Genomic DNA, 16,598 nt, shown 5'->3' with positions numbered 1-16,598 from the left:
AAACACAAAGCATGCAGTTTGAAGATTGATGAAGCTGGAACAAAAGGATACACAATATAATACAGTTGAATATAATGATTTTAATCACCTCATTAAAAGCTTTCAGGGAAACAAAGGGGGGGAATTAAACATGATTCAGACTGCTGTCTGTTCTTCTTCTTCTTCTTCTTCTTCTTCTTCTGCTTCCTCAGGTAAAACATGACACACATGGAGGCTCAGTTTCCAATGAGTCAGCCTTTCTGTTTGACAAACACACACAGACAAACAGTGAAGAATCCGGACATGTCATGTCATAAGTCAAGTCATGTACGTAGGAAAAAGTTGGATGTTTGGATTGTCAAATGATCAGAATCACAAAGTTGTATATGACAGCATCATTTTTTGTGCATGTCCTCAGTGACTCATGTTTGCACTGCCGCTGCAACGAGGAAACTCACATAACTCCCACGCAGGAACGCACTGTGCTCTTTCTATTCCATTGATCACAAGATTAATATCACACATGCACACACACACACACACTATTACACTCGAGTAATGTTCAACTCCCTCACCTCTTTGTCCCTGTCTGACCTCCGTGTCTCTGTGTACCAGCACTGGCTGACCTCCACACTGTTGTTGTTGTTGTGAAGAACGACAGAGGACAAGGACTGACAGACAAACACACACACACACACACACACACACACACACACACACACAGACATGTGATATCATGATATAAACCATGTGCTTTAGAGTAATAGCTCAAACTGAATTATAAAACAAGAAGGATCTCTGTTGTTGATATGATTTAATTACATTTATGGTATGTTGAATATGGAAAAACTGCAATCTAATTAACATTTGGCTTTCCAGATGAAAAAGACAGATCACATAGTACGAAATAAAACCTTTTGTAAATTGCAGATAAAATAACTAAAATGACTGGGCGACCTTGATCGAAGGTGTTATCTCCTCACATTACAGACACCATTTGCACCCGTGTTGTGTGCACATGTACCATGTATATAGTGATAATACATCGAGTCGTGTTGCAAACAAAATCATAAAATTGGCAGATCAACAAAACAAGTTCCTCAGCAGGAGCCAATAAATTATAGCAAGCGGGCCAAAAGATTATGGGTATTAATTCAAGGAGCAGTGACGAAAATTGGAAAAGAAATAATCCATAGAAATTACTATTCTTTTTTTACGGACAAATTAACATTTTGAAGACAGCTCAAACCTGTAGTGCAGTTTGGACAAAAATTGAAAAAAGGTAATGTGTGTATCCTCAGATCCGCCCTGCGATTTGGATCTGAGCTAAAATTTACCGGGTCTGGGCCTCTAGCTTTTTGTGTTTTCCTGCCGACAGAGTAACAAACTGATCCAAAAACATTAACCCCCTTTGAAAAGAGCCTGCAATTCCCACTCTAGTCTTTGTGGTGTGTTCAAGTGCAGCTTTTTCAGCTGAAACACAGAAATCTTGAGTGAATTCTCTTTTAATTATAAAGGGTTGTTTCGTCACATAAAGGTTTGAAGTTCGCCGTGTGGCTCAATGTGTCTTTCTTTCCCCTACGATATTAAAACTGATCAGGAAAAAATAAACTAAAAAAATGTCCAAATCTTGCAGTTCTGCATTAATTAGCCAGCGGTTACTCTAGACTGATCACAAGCCTCATTAACCCGTGTAACTACAGGCTTGTGGTTTTCAATACGAAACCAGAAAAGAAGCTTAGAGGACACAGAGGTGATTCACACCTGACCTAGTTTCTCTGCTGCCACCATCTTTGCCAGGAGCATGCAACCTTCAGGACAATGCTCCGGATGCCAGGAGAGGGGTGTGTGTGGTATTGGCATTTGAAGGAATGAGGACGGTCTGCTTCCCTGTAAGAAGCGAAGGAACCGCCCTTCAAGAGCACTGGCTGCGTGCATGGGCCTGTCCAACAGTGCTTTTTTTATTATTCATGCCGCAGCTATGAGAGCTGTCATATGCCCACATGCTTATTCAGTCTCAGCTAACAGAGAGGTTGAGCCTCCTCGACAAATAGAGGTCACCTGAGGGAAAATGAGGACGCTTTGGGGAGCAAAACCTCAAAAAGCGAGAGTCAGACGAGGTGTTCTGAGGCTACTTGAGATAAAGACATTGTGTCTTTACATCTTGTTTTTTGTGTTATATAAGTCTGGTGCAGCTGGACAAGAGCCCTGTGCCAACGCTGCGAGGGATAAAAGGTTTGAACCAGTCTTCCATCAAGGAGAGAGGGGCGGCAGAGAGTAGCAGTGGAGAGAAGAAGCCGGTGCTAATCAGCTGTGGTTTAGTGTTTCCTGCTGGGATGTCTGCAGAGAGAGAGAGAGAGGGGGGCTGCAGCTGTGGCGTGGAGAGATCAGTCAAACCAAAAAAATGTTACTCCCACTACCTCTCTCTTCCCTCGTCCCTCTGCTTGTTTATTTTTACGCACCTCTCTCCTTTTTTTCTCCCACTCCTGTTCACTTTTATCCCACTTTCCCCTCCTTGCAACGCTGCCCCTTTCCCACATGTTCGGAGCCGCGTCGAAACTTTCAGTGCTCATTAAGCGACCATTTGGCCCCCGTTCTCTCAGCGATTAAGGTCTTAATTAAACCCGGTGCCAAGGTCCAGCAACACCCAAGTGAGTGGGCACAGCAGGAGTAGAGTCTGAACTGATTAGCTGTGACAATTGAACAGCCAAAGCTCCCGTCTGTGTGTGACTTTCTGACACCAGTTGACCCTAGTGTGCCTCCAAACAGTCACGTGTTTTCTGGCAGCGTTAGCATGCAGGACATTTGCAGCAGGGCCCGGTGTGAAATATGTATTTTATGGGAACTGCCAGAACAAGATGGTGGGAATCACGCCTGCTGCTGCTGGAACACGCAACTCACACGTCAGGCTTTTTTTTTTTCTTTCTTTTTTTCCGCCACCACACTTCTGAAAGGCAAACATGATTTAGCCGGCGTCTCACATGGCTGGAATATCTTTGCCTCAACATTAGAAAGAGATGTAAACTCCCCGTGTGTGCTCAGAGGGCCCTCTCGCCCTACATACCACAAACCTCCGCAGCCAGAGAGTCCAGCGCTGTACATCTCGCGGCCACAGGCTGACTGTGAGGTATTTAGGTTCTCAGAAGAGCTGAATGAGGACCGGTGTTCTTTCTCTGTTGTTGTTTTTCACATCTCGCTCAGACAGTCAGTCTCTCGTTTCCGAACATCCTCAGGAAAGCTTTTTTCTTTTTTTCCTGTTTACCTGCCAGCTTCATTGTTGTGTCAGCTCTTGAAGAGACCTCAAACTTCCTTTAACAAAAAAACGCTCTTCTGCCAGCCACAAACCGTCGCCACAGCCTAATCTTCGGGCGGCAGCCAACCCTCCAACAAAACCATCTACTTCACAGAAAAATTCTCCTCATGCCTTTAAATCTTAGCCGCACTGAGCAGCCAGAAGCCTCTCTAGGAATGTCCATACGGCTAGTAAAGTTCTTAGAAACGTTTTACTGGGGAGTTGGGAGTTCATGAGCTCCAACCCTCCAGGGAGTCTCCTTCAGATGTGACTGATCTGTTTTTAAAAGAGTCACTGTGTCGTCTCAAAGAAAGTCAGTATAAGATTTTAAAAAGTCAAGGTAAGGTAGTCAGGAACAGTTAAAACTGCTATAATCAGTTTTTTACGATAACAAAGTATTAAATGTGAGAGTAACAAGTCCGCAGATAACTGTCACCAGACTCAAAGAGCTTCATACCAATGTCATTGTTCACTCTCACTGCTCGAGTCAGTGTCGTTTACTGCTGCAGGAGGCCGCGACACCAAATGGTCAAGTTAGTGACCAACTGCCTGGTGTGAGCAGCGTGAAGTGTTGATCATCTGAAGAGTCAAATATTTCCCTCAGGAGCTGGTGAGGACGAGGGATGTTTCATCACAATAACGATATTTGCCAACATCACAACGTCTGCCACGATATGATTTCGATTTCACCTAATGATTGTAAATAATTGTAAGCAACAAGTTAGCGACTGCTGACTGTGATGAACTGAGGTGTGCTTAGACAGAGAAGCTGACGCAGATGAGCTGTGAGAAGTTTGAAGTGATGGATCCTTACACACCTAGTGGACAGTTCTAGAAAAAAATATCACTGGACTTTAATTTATCAGGTGGACACAACTACAACCCCAAATAAATGATAATGTTGCTTTGTAACTGTTTGCCAACAATATCACCAGATCAGTTTTAAAATGGATGAAATACTGCAGAATCAACCTTTTGTACAATCCTATGTTTGCATGTTAGCAGGGTTTGTAGATTTATAATTGAAAAGGTCATCAACTCATATCCTTCCACCCTCATGCATCCATCTTTCTGTCGTCCATTTAAGTGCCACCCATTTAAATCTTACCGGTCAGAAGTAGTTTTATAATTTGTTTGCTAAAACTGGACACCGAGTAAGGGTTAGGGTGAAACACTGATAAAAGCCAAAGTAAAAGCGCCAGTCTTACTATTTGTCTTAGTGTTCCCGGTTTCCCAACTGTGACTTGCCATCCTTTGGTGAGCCTCGGTGAGGTTGGTGTAAGGGTGTGGACACACACTGTGGATAGCACGCGGTGAACTCTGGCCCAGCGGGCAGATTAGTTGACGCCAGCAGAAGTTTGGAAAACCTCGCTCAGTGCTGAGAGAGAAAAGCGAGCTTGTCATGCAGCACACCTAAAATCCCACACATGTGATTTTATAATCATGATTGACCCATTTAACACCCTAATCAAAGGACACTGAGTGTGCTGGCAGCACAGTAGGTCATTGTTATGTTCGGTAAGCCTCTTACTACTGTAAATAGGTCGACCTAATATATGATGTGTTAGTGCCTGGTGCCCACCACCTTGTCCCCTTTTGACGTGGGAGTGCCCTCACAGCGAGTCCACCAAGCCCTGTGAAGTTCGTAGAGAGCTGGCTATAGATCGGCTTCCACGCTTTTTAATCCCACCTCAAAGAATTTGGCGAAATTGCAAGAATAAAGACGGTGGATGCGTGTCTAAGTATAGCTTAGTCTGTGTTTCAACTATGGGGTCAAACCCAAACTGGGCCATGACTCTGTTTCTTGTTTCCTCATGACATGGAAACTAATATTTTTTTAATGAGTCTACTCTGCGGGGAGAGAGAAGTGTTACTGGGTGCAAACACCAAAGGCAGGACCAGGTCACCGTGCCTTGACACGGAGGGGCAGCCTGGTTCGTGTCTGCCCTCTGCTGGTGAAGATTACATACTGCACCTTTACTTTGCTGCATTTACATGCAGGTTAAATTCGAGTGTGACGTATTTCACACGGCTGAGGAGTAGATTAACATGTTTGTGTCTGTTTGTATGATGTGTTTCTCATGTCTCCGTCCTCTGTCCCTGCAGCTCCCCAACATGTTCGGCGCTCTGAGCTCCACCGTCATGTCTCTGATGATCGGCTCCTACGCCTCCTCTGCTGTCACCTTCCCCGGAGTCAAGGTAAATTAGAACAAATCTATAGCAGGAGAAAATTCGTCATGAAAAAGAAAAAGAAGAAATGTGTCACCATAGTGCTGTAGTATTTTTACTCTCAGGATATAAACAGTGTTATGGGTAAAATCAGAAGGCATAATTTGAGAGCAGAGGTTCTTGAGTCCTCCCACAGAAAACGTTTCGGTGACTTGGTTTTCGAGCTCTCTGGTGACTTTTAGAGAGTAAAAAAGACCAGTGCAACTTTTGTGTTAAATACATTTAATTACTTTTAATTCTAAGAAAACAATGCAGGATGATTTGCTTCTCTCACGTGAACTGGATGGAGCATTCATCACTTTTCATTCAATCATTAATTAATTCATATTTTGCCTCGGCCCCTTAAGCCGCTGCCCTGGTTGGTAAAATGACCCTATGATCAACAGAAAAAAATCAACGTGGCAGATTTTTCATAACACATGGCCCTTTTCTTTTAACACTGTATTTCATTCACTGCGTCGCTCACTCACTGATGAGTCTGAGGTGCAGCAGAGCAGTAGACTACACACTGTACGGTGCCAGAGAACATATGAATGTGTTTTTCTGAGCCCATGTCATCTTGAGTTCCAATGATTTTCAGTGAAGCCACAGGGTGTAAGAGCCCAGTGTGTTTAACATCACTTCAGAGCTGCTGGATTGTCTTTCAGCCCCCTGTACGCAGCCTTCGTATCAGCAAACGGAGATACTGCAAGCTAAATAATGCTAATGTTGCTCTGTATGCTTGATGTATAACATGTTACTGGTTGTATAAATATCTACCATAATAACCTTACAAGGTAAAGTGTGTCAGTGTTCTGCTCTGCTGCCCCCAGGTGGCCAAAGTAAATGAATAAATGCAACAACTAAAATAACTCTTCCTTCCTGTTTGTTCTTCCCAGCTGATCTACGATGCAGGCGTGTCCTTCCAGGTGATCATGTGGATGTGGGCGGGTCTCGCCGGGTTTGTCTTTTTCAACTGTTTCCTCAACTGGCCCACAGAAGGCTTCCCGACGCCTGACGAGGTCGACTACAGGTCAGTGTGGCTGCTCCCAGCAAACCTGAATGTTCATGGGAAACACCGCTCCTTCAGTCCAACCTCACCGTGTATCTGCGTGTGTGTTTCTGTAACAGTAAGATCCTCAAACTGCTGGAGCTGCCGGCATCAGAGCAGAAGAGTGCTGAAGAGAGACTGAACCAAAAGAATGGGGACATCCAGCACTCCACAGAGAAACTCCCTAACGGACCAGATGCTGCACCCAGTATGTCAACAAATCACTGGCTTAAATCTTTATTTCAGTGCCCCCAAATGTTTCGGCCTTGAGTCCCTTTAATACAAAACAATTCAACCAAAAAATCTACTCTTTTCTTCTCATTTTGTGTTTTTTAAGAGTGTTAAAGTCTAAAGAGTTTCTGGCAAACTTAATAAAGTTTGTCTTACAGAAATTACCTTTTTCTGATATCATACGATGTATCTGAGGGGTCACAAGATGATTGACAGGATAGGAAATTTGTTGGAAATCACTTATTTTTGCTATATGATACACCTGCTTTCATCCTAACATGTAAAAAATCACCTCCTCTCTCAGACAATATCCCTTTCCGGCGCTCTGTGTTCTCTCCCATCTTCCTGTGGAGCCTGGTTACCATGGGGATGTCCCAGCTGAGGATCATCTTCTTCATGGGGGCGATGAACAAGATGCTGGAGTTCATGGTCACACACGGGGAAACGCATCGTGAGTGTCAAAGCTTCGACCGCATTTCATTTCCAACTAACAGTTACCGGGTTGTTTTTATTTCTTGTGCTTTATCAAAAAGTTTTTTATGTTTTTTTTTTTTTTACATTTCAGCCTCTGAGGAGCTGCTGATCGAGGCAGAACAGAAAGGTGAGCGGTGTTAGGAAACTTAAAGTAACTTGTCCGGCGTGTGTTCTGATTTCTCCTTCTTAATTTGATCGAACCTGTTCTCCCTTCAGTGAGTTTCTACTCGTCCATCTTCGGCACGCTGCAGCTGCTGTGTCTGGTCACATGTCCTCTGATCGGATACATCATGGACTGGAAGATGAAGGAGTGTGAAGAGGAGAAGATCATCCCGGGCACAGAGCAGAAGTACGTTCTTCTTAGAATATAACATCACAATATTTTAAGGCTGCAAAGACTCCTCAAAGCACCAATCATTTATTTGATTTTCATATTTTCCTTAATATTATGATGATTTTGCAGGAATGGCTATTGGTACTTTCACAACATACGAATACAATGAGGTTTTTGATAAATCATTTTAATGTGGATATAAATACTAAGTGGGTAATGGCAGGTGTTACAACAAGTGGAACGTCTGGTAAGTTTCATAAGACATAATGTTAACACACCTCTGTGTCTGTGTCCCCACTAGAAAGACCAGTGGGCCGACGAGGGACAGCAAGATCCAGAAAGTGACCAACGCCATGAGAGCCTTCATTCTCACCAACATGCTGCTGCTCGCATTCGGATGCTGCTGCCTCATAGACAGCCTGCCTCTGCAGGTACTACACACACATAAACACACACGATGTGGCAGCCAGAAAGGAAAAAGAAAAAGAAACTAGATCCATTTATTGTCTTTCTTCCCCAGATCCTGACCTTCATCCTCCACACGATGGTCCGAGGCTTCATCCACTCGTGCTGCGGAGGCCTTTATGCTGCCGTGTGAGTACCGCATCACCTGAAGCTCTGTGTAACACCTTCACATCTCAGAGGAAACGAGAAAACAACCTCAGGGGTGTGATGTTTCACAAAAGCTGTTGTTAAAGAGGTGTGATAATTGAGTATATTTTTATTTAAGCAGAGAAGAAAAAAAAAAAAAGAAGGGAAACAATGTGCCTTTATTTTCCGGTCCATTAGCTGTAGGTTTGTTTGAGACCTGCAGTGAATGCAGCCGACACTTTCCCGACCCATTTAGAGTTGTTTCCAGCACCATATAAACACCAAACATGAAGCAGAACTTTACAGTGTGATAAAAGCAACCAGATGTGGTGACAGAAGTAGGGAATGCCGTATCATGTGTGTTAAAAACATTTAAACCATGTGTGCAACCATTCAGCATATTATGCGAGCAAAAATTCATGAACTGTTAGGAGTCAATATTGACTTTATTAAATCCAGTCGCTTCAACGATGCAGTTGTGATGTTATGTGTAATATTTGACCTACGATGTGGTTGTGTTGTAGGAATCGTGCTTTTAGACTCTGGCAATCATTACGGTTCCCCATCTTACATTTACAGCACAGAAAGCAGCAGCTCGTTTGTTTTATTACATTCTCCTTATTGATCTTGCCCTCAGCGTCTTTTCACTTGGTGTTTTTTATAACTCTCTTTAACCGTCCGTATCTCTCCCACAGCTACCCGTCCAACCACTTCGGCACCCTGACAGGCCTCCAGTCCATGATCAGCGCCGTGATCGCTCTGCTGCAGCAGCCGCTCTTCATCGCCATGGTCGGACCGCTGCAAGGAGACCCCTACTGGGTGGGCACACTCATCTTTAACTCCTAATGCTTTCACTGTATATACTGTTATATTTGTGTCTCAATTTTGAGAGCGCAGTGAGATATTCGGAGGACAAAAAAATATATATTTATCTGCACAAATTGATCATGTATTTTCATGTAAACTAAATACTTGCAAAACCTTCAGTCTCACTGTGTTTATTGATAATTGGTGAATGTTAGCATGCACTCAGCTAAATTAGCTCAAGGTACCACTTTACTTACCTTCAGCATCACAGAGCAGGTTGCATGACTGTAGACTCTTTGTTTTCACTTCAGTTAAAGTTTCCAAACGATTACAGTCAGTCTTCAGATTTTCTTTGTCTTTTTAAAATGTGGTGCACATATTTATCATCACGCTCACTGACAAAATGAACTCTTGCATCCACCAGGATCTGTAACATGTACCGGTAACTGTAACCGCAACTTCTCACCTCTGTCCTCCCTCAGATCAACCTCGGCCTGCTGATCCTCTCACTGGCTGGCTTCCTGTTGCCAGGTTACCTGTTCTACCACCGCAAACAACTCATTAGGGAAAAGGCGGACAGAGACAAGCGGGCTGCCGGACAGGAGCTGCAGGCACTGAACCACAGCGAGGCCAACGGCCACAAACCTCACAGCAACGGCCTCGCCGCCGTGGAGGCTTAGAGTGACGCGATAGAGACGAGGTTCGGGTGGGGAAATGTAGGATTTATTTTTGTACATGCCTTCAAAATGAGCACCAGCAATCTACTCATCCAAAATGTGTTTTGTTAAGTTCACAGCTTTTTTGTTTGTTTGTTTCTTTCATTTTTTGGTCATTGCTGGAGCACATTTTTCTCACCACAGATTAGTGAATCACAGAGCAGGTAGACTCCCTGTAGCTTGTCACGACTCAGAGGTTGACTGTAAGTTCCTTGTGATTTCAGGAGGAAGCAAGTGTCATCATCATTTGTTACTGTTTATTTATTTTGGCTTGAGTCAAAGAGCCAAATTAGTGTGATTTAAAGCCATAGATTTCACTCACAAGCACATGCAAAGACACATGCACACACGTCCTGGTATGGCCTGTGTGGCAGACTGAGGATATCACGGTACTTGAAATACTGTTATATATAGTTTTCAAAGATAATCACAATCCTTGCTAACACCAAAGAACAGCTTAACGATAATAGGAAAGACACACTTTCTACTTCAGTATTTTTTCAGTAGTATAATTGTGCCACGCCTACTGTACTCCCTTCAACAAAAGCTATGAATATGAATCTATAAGACACTATTAAAATTAAGCAAGCTATCAAATAAAATATGAAGCATTTGAGCATCTCAGTACCAGATTTCTGGTACGTATAAAGCTTTTAGGGCATTTTTCAGAGCCCAGTTCACGAACATAAGGCTGGTTGTAGAGACACCAAATCTACCTCCACTGTTACCTTTTTTTGTACTGTCTCTCTGCAACCGACTCCTCCATCTGTCCATTTCTTTTTATACATTAATAAATATTAAACCTTTGATTGTAAAATAACCATCACATTTAATCAGTACAGAATGACTCCTTGTGCATTCATGTTTTTTTTAGAGGCATAGGTGAGTCAGGCCTTGCATATCCGGATTTTTTTATGTGTAGGAAAAAAAACATTTTTAGGGAAATTTCACAAGGAAAACTATGACTGACTTTTAAAATTGTGACACACAGTGTGTGCCAATTTTATTAAACACTTAAATACTGTTTTATGCACAGAAATGAACTAGTGTGTGTATAAACTGTGTATTTAAGTGTCTTGTTTTTATACTTTAGCGGCAGTAGCATTAAAAAGGGAAGCGTTTGTTTCAGTATCTGCAGATGTTATTTTGTAGTGTGCAAAATTATAAATGAAGCTCAGATGATTTACTGTGTATTCTGCTTTTGCCCTTTTTGCTGTTTTTTTAGTGATGTTTTGATTTTGGAGTAAACAAACCTCCATCAAAATGTTTTATTGTAAATAAAGCGTGTCTCGTATTTTATGACATTCTGCTTGCTTTACCACATATGGGTGTGTGCAGTATAAGACAGTGTATTACGGAGATTTTGGCTGTGGTTTAAACTTTTTTTGTGTGTTTTCTGCTTTAAGAAGATTCCTTTTGTTTCAGCCAGCTGCAGATCAATGTAGACACAATGTACATTCATCCAAAGTGACAACAAAATGTGTCTATTCTGCACACATGAAATGAACTGTAAATGTATAATTTTTTATTTTTTTGACTCAATCCACATCAGTTTCAGCCAAACTTTCCTTGCTTGACTGTTGCATTTCCTTCCATTTCCTCTTTGCTCACCTGCGCTGAAGGAGACAGCTTTATTTCAACTCTGTGCCTTTTTGCTGCTGTTTGAACTGTATTGCAATAGACATGAATGTTAAGATCAATGCCTCTGCCAAATGTCTTTCTCTGTAAACCAAAGCCATGTGTAGGGACTGTAAGGTAGTCGATAGTACTGCACCTTTCCTCAGGAGAATGTACAGGAAAGCCTGACGACGCAATGTTGTCCTGCCTTGAATACCAGTTTGCTATTGTTGACAGTCACAGGTGTTGATTAAGCTTGAAGGTCATTTCTGAGGCTGTACTTTGTGTTGTTTAGTGTAAGTACTCCATTTCAATCAGTGTGTCATAATGTTTGAAAAACCACTCGACCAGCAATCAAAGCAGCAACTATCAGACCTCTGTAGGTGGTTGTTAGACCTCTGTGAAAGTTGACAGATACTGCCATATGATTCAAATTAATGTGACTCCCATGTGCTTATGCCTTTGTGATTGGCATTTAGAATAGCTGCTGCTTGAATTGCTATGAATCAAGTTTAATCAACACCTCTGATGGTCTCTACGACAAAATAGAACATGCTTTGCTTTATCTGTATTTTAAGATGATCACCCACAGTGGCTTATTAACTCTTCTCTGGGGTTGAAGTGTCCGTATGTCCTGCTAAATGTACACCTTCCTTTTCCTGCCTTTAATCAGTATATCAAGCTTGTGCATTTGATAAACAAATAAATGTATGAATATAAATATTTTGTCCCAGTGCCATTCACTTAAATGGTTCATGCACCTTATCAAACCAAGTAGTCCTATGAGAGGTCTTAAAGGACGCACAAGCAAAGATAATAATCAAAGTTTATTTGATTTTGGCATTCTGGTCAAAAGATCTCACAACAAAATAAAAGAGGGACATACATACAGTGCCTGCTCAGTCATTCGTAACACCACACAGCCCATCAGCGGCCTTTTACACTGTTCTGTAACATCTCTTACCACAATCACTCACGCATGCACACATAAATCATACAACCATTTGCATTATTTTATTCATCCCCTCTCTCATCAAACATACTCCCTATAATACAATTATCTGTAAAATACACACATGCATCCTCTTACAAAATGCACAGCCACACACACACATTCAACCACAGGCGTGCACACAGTGGGCTGCTGTCTATCTGAGGCTGTTGCTGTTGGGTTGTGATCCAGCGAGGCCGGGATGGTCAGGACTGTGGCGGTTCTGAAGAGGGACAGAGAGCAGAAACACACTGATTTATAACATGTAGGAAACCAGTGACCTCAAACAGACTACTTTTTACCTATTTAGAGATTGCAGGTGAAGTTGTTTATCAAAAATCTGTGGATGGAGAGCATTCAACTGCACAATCCAATTTTTAAAAAAAGCAATGAAAAGGGCTTAAAAAGTTCTGGAAGTTCTACCTACACTACCTTACCACAGAGCACCAGAAGGACGGCGACTTTGCTGGTGAATAAAGTTGAACCTTTTTCAAGCTATCCAGACAGTTTTCTCATAATTATGTTTCTACATATATTATATTTGGATAAGTTGGAAACTGTTTCTGTACAAGTAAGCCATAACTTTGTAAATCAGCAGTAAGCCAGCTTTTTGTTTACAAATGGGTTTGTTGTGGTCAGGGTCTCACATGGCCTTCCAACTCTGCCCATAACTACTTCATGATCCATAATAACATCTAATAACTGAATTACTGGGGTGATGACAGATTTATTTACCTTCTTCTTTTTCTTGTCTTTCTTCTTTTTCTTGCGGTCGGGATCGTCGTCCCTCTTTTTCTTCTTCTTCTTGGGATCAGAGTCTGATGGAGTTTCTGTGACATCAAAAAGAAGCAGGTTAGTGGCCCGAACACGTTACATCAGGGTTCCAACTCCTTTCTTGAGATGATTTTAAAAAAAGGGTCTTTCACGGATATTTTACAGTGATGATATAGCTAGTATGACACAGGACTAACTAGTTACACTTCATAAGTGGTAGCCAATCAACACTAAAGCTATGTCACAGACAGGCAGGTGGCTTCGGTCAGTGAAGAGCATCGCTAAATTTACAATAAACACCACAATGATCTACTTTGATTGAAAGCATGCCTGGTTTTCCCAGTTACACCACTGAAAATACCCAGAACCATCACCAGCAGGATTCCACTGAATGAAATTGAGAGGATCAGTTTTTAAATCAGTCACTCCGCGTCACACATTTAGGGAATTGATAATAAAAAAAAGTTACAAAGATGGTAAAACTTCAAACTTCAACCTCTTTACTTGTTATATTAAGCGAAGTCTTTAACGAGGCACCCACCCACACATTATGGGATGCCGCTTAAGAAGTTTAAAATTTCATATCATGTTACCATATATTATATTATTTTATTACCATATATTGCCAGTGTCTGACATGCAGACAGTTAGGCAGCCATTCATAACTTTAACCCCTGCATACCATCCATCATCATCATCAAACTCTCTGAACAGTGCCCAACACATATTTGAGCTAGCAAGTAAGACAAATTTAGCAACTGAACCAAACATGCTTACCAATCTAACTTTATTCAACAAGAGGGGAGGAAAGCAACGTCAATCTATAAACTTAATAAAACTACCACAGTTACCAGCCAGCAGTAACTAACACTTACATTTTAAGCATCATGTGACTTACATAATTAACATTACCTCAATGTCATCCAGCCTGTAGGTGCTACTGTATGACGTGACTTACTCAAAATCCTCTTGTCCATAAACCAGTGTTACCATTTGAAGATTAATATGATCCTAAACTTGACTCAGCCCTTTCAGATGACAATGTAATCAGTTTTGGAGAGCTTTACTATAGAAAAATAGTAAAATGTTTCAATACATTTCCAGGACATTTGCATCTTATCTCATTTTCTATGTGTTCAAAAACTGGTCAACTATTTTCCAGGTTTCCAGGACATGTGGGAACCCTGTACATTACTTACATTCATATATATGTACAGTTTGTCATACCTTGTGGTAATGGGTCCTGTGGCCGATGGTGTTTGTGCTTGTGTTTGCTCTTCTTCTTTGGGGGCTGTATGTGCATCAGTCTGTACTGTTCTGGGAGCTGGGGGAGAAAAAACAAAATTCATGTGTGTAAATAAGGAACAATATAATTGAAAAAAGGAAGGATACCTGTCCGCATGCTAAAAATGCATGTGACTTTAGAAATTGTGTGTTCGATTCAGTCAGTACCGGTCCTGTGTGTAGTCTGAAGCCTGTGAGCAGAGCGCCGGTCAAAGGGCTGAAGGAATTCCCACACACTGGGGGCTTATCGATCAGAGACCGCAACGAGCTGCCGTCTTGAGTGCCCGGACAGTCAATCATACCTGCAGCACAGAAGGGATCAGACAAGATTAAAATATAAGCAATAAACACACAGCAATATAGACGTAATCATATTCAGCTCTCTCTGCAACTGAATAAATAACCAAACAAGAAGAATTTGGACAGCGAGATAATGTCAAAAACTAAAGCAGTGACATATAAGGGGTTTCATTAGGCTGATATATAGGGCCACGGGTAGTACTTGAACCCGCTGCAATGAGGAAAGGGCCTCTGCACGTGGGACACCGGTTGAGCTAATGGGCACCCCCTATATACTACTTTGGATTATTTACGGATCAGATATGAACCAAAATGGACTTGCAGACCAGTATCACAACTATACATTATGTCTATGTAAACCTCAACTTCTGAAAGACGTAGGGGTAGTGTCAGCTTTGGAATAACAGCTTCATCAATAAAGTTGAAATTTCCTCATAGAGCATTGTTTAAAAAGGACAAAACTACAGCAACAACTGTATTGCGAGACAAACGCATTTTGGCTCAGAGACTTCATTCCAATCATCACTCATCGGTAAATCTGGAAGCGATTGTGGGTCAAGAGGTCGTCCATTGCTTGCAAGGCTGGCAGTTCAATCCCTCACTTCTCCTCTCCAAGTATCAAAAAATGATCAAGCAGGACCCTACAAACCCAAGGTGCTCCAGATGAGCAGGCCAGCATCTTGAATTGAATTGTCCTTTCAGCTAGAAGTGCACAATGTAAATGCATTCCAATACTATTTATGAAGAGAAAACATGAATTTGATACCCTGATGATGGTCACAAGCCAAAATGTTTCGGTCTCAAGATGACGTTTTTCCTCATACTTCTAAGTGTTGCTGGAGTTTTGACACTTCAAGATAATTGCCAGCTGCCAATGAGCACCCGGTGTAGAATTGTAACAGAATAAATTATTGTACACAAACCCTTATCTAAAACTACATGTACTTCACTTTTGAAGTATGTGTAGCTCACCTGGTAACTCTGGCAGAAAGTTGCTGAGCTTCTCCTTCACCTTCTTTCCACAGAATTTGTTGTAGGCGTGCTCCAGGTTGTAGTGCGTGATGAGGTTGGTGTTTCCCGTTAACTCGTTTCCAACTAAACACACATATTTATATCACTGTAACTCACGCGAAAATCACCAGTCTTATCTTGTCACACTGAATTAATCTGGACATCTGCGAAGTCAAGTATCCCAGCAAAACTATCTCTATCCAACAACAACTAGTGTTATTTCTGTTGTGGTAGTTATGGTTTCAGCATTTAGCGTTACATAACTATAAGCTAACTTTAGCACACAAGAGTGAAGTTAAAACGCATGAAACTTGGTCAGAAATGTTTTAGTGTCATATAAAACATCAAAAAAATAGCCCAACTTTTGAAAAACAGGTAGGCTAAGACCGGTTATTAGCTTACTCTACACTTAGCAGTTAGCGTTGCCTTGTTGGTCAACGCTAGCTTAGCTAGCATTGTTTACAAACTGCTTAGCAACCTTTGATAGCAGCTCAACTCTTTCTCTAAATTAACAAACAAACAAACATCATATAAAGCAGACAGTGGGTATACTGGTATAACAGTACCAGGAAGCTCCCGCAGTAAGTAGAAAGGTTCATTCATGGCTCCGGGCTTCCGCAGCGCAGGCCCTTCATCCCCGAGCTGCGGTGGCATCTGCCCCGTCATAGAGACTTGATTTTGGGGCAGCGGCGGCGGAGGCTTCCCCGGTCCGAACCCCAGAGCCGACGAGCCGGGCGGTCCCTGGGCTTCATTTTGCCCGAACAGAGTTGAAAACATTTCCGTCATATCTATCGCGAAGAATACATTTATATGGATAGAAAAAGACTGTTTCTTCAAGCGTATGGCCTGCTACTAGTTTGGATGGAGCTCACCACGAACCCATCCGACTGTCAGCTCCTCGGCTCTCCACTTCTTCTTTGTGGCATCGTTTTCATGGC

General features: G+C 42.0%; 2 protein-coding genes across 4 annotated transcripts in view; one reads left to right on the top strand and one right to left on the bottom strand.

Annotated features, from left to right (window-relative positions):
• slc43a1a (solute carrier family 43 member 1a) overlaps nt 1-12,386 on the top strand; it is a 26,526-nt gene extending 14,140 nt beyond the window's left edge. The window contains exons 6-15 of one of the 2 annotated variants that reach the window (XM_037077328.1): nt 5,378-5,470; nt 6,379-6,512; nt 6,611-6,738; nt 7,066-7,212; nt 7,327-7,362; nt 7,452-7,584; nt 7,871-8,000; nt 8,090-8,163; nt 8,856-8,979; nt 9,450-12,386. In XM_037077328.1, coding sequence (XP_036933223.1) covers nt 5,378-5,470; nt 6,379-6,512; nt 6,611-6,738; nt 7,066-7,212; nt 7,327-7,362; nt 7,452-7,584; nt 7,871-8,000; nt 8,090-8,163; nt 8,856-8,979; nt 9,450-9,647 — 1,197 coding nt within the window. In that variant the 3' untranslated portion in view covers nt 9,648-12,386. The remainder of the gene's footprint in view (nt 1-5,377; nt 5,471-6,378; nt 6,513-6,610; nt 6,739-7,065; nt 7,213-7,326; nt 7,363-7,451; nt 7,585-7,870; nt 8,001-8,089; nt 8,164-8,855; nt 8,980-9,449) is intronic. The other variant, XM_037077329.1, reaches the window with a different exon arrangement.
• med19a (mediator complex subunit 19a) lies at nt 12,115-16,598 on the bottom strand. 2 transcript variants are annotated; one of them, XM_037077335.1, is made up of 6 exons: nt 16,227-16,598; nt 15,622-15,744; nt 14,518-14,651; nt 14,293-14,389; nt 13,027-13,121; nt 12,115-12,514 (listed from the first exon to the last, which is right to left on the bottom strand). In XM_037077335.1, exons 1-6 carry the CDS (start codon nt 16,444-16,446, stop codon nt 12,449-12,451), a joined length of 735 nt encoding a protein of 244 aa, XP_036933230.1. In that variant the 5' UTR covers nt 16,447-16,598; the 3' UTR covers nt 12,115-12,448. The 2 variants fall into 2 exon arrangements, with proteins under 2 accessions (XP_036933230.1, XP_036933229.1); XM_037077334.1 differs by lacking the exon at nt 12,115-12,514 and adding an exon at nt 12,795-12,907 and having other exon boundaries at nt 12,942-13,121.

The sequence above is a fragment of the Acanthopagrus latus genome, chromosome 18 (assembly GCF_904848185.1).
Source record: "Acanthopagrus latus isolate v.2019 chromosome 18, fAcaLat1.1, whole genome shotgun sequence".
Taxonomy (NCBI): Eukaryota; Metazoa; Chordata; class Actinopteri; order Spariformes; family Sparidae; genus Acanthopagrus; species Acanthopagrus latus.
This window is presented reverse-complemented; position numbering and strand designations above follow the sequence as displayed.

What these genes read in the sequence shown, in the direction of transcription:
- med19a (XM_037077334.1), bottom strand. Translation starts at nt 16,446, where the DNA reads ATGACGGAAATGTTTTCAACTCTGTTCGGGCAAAATGAAGCCCAGGGA. An exon ending in CTTACTGCGGGAGCTTCCTG is followed by an intron (nt 15,745 to 16,226) that starts GTACTGTTATAC and finishes ATGTGTGTTTAG; the next exon opens with TTGGAAACGAGTTAACGGGA. An exon ending in TATGGGCAGAGTTGGAAGGC is followed by an intron (nt 12,908 to 12,941) that starts CATGTGAGACCC and finishes AAACCCATTTGT; the next exon opens with AAACAAAAAGCTGGCTTACT.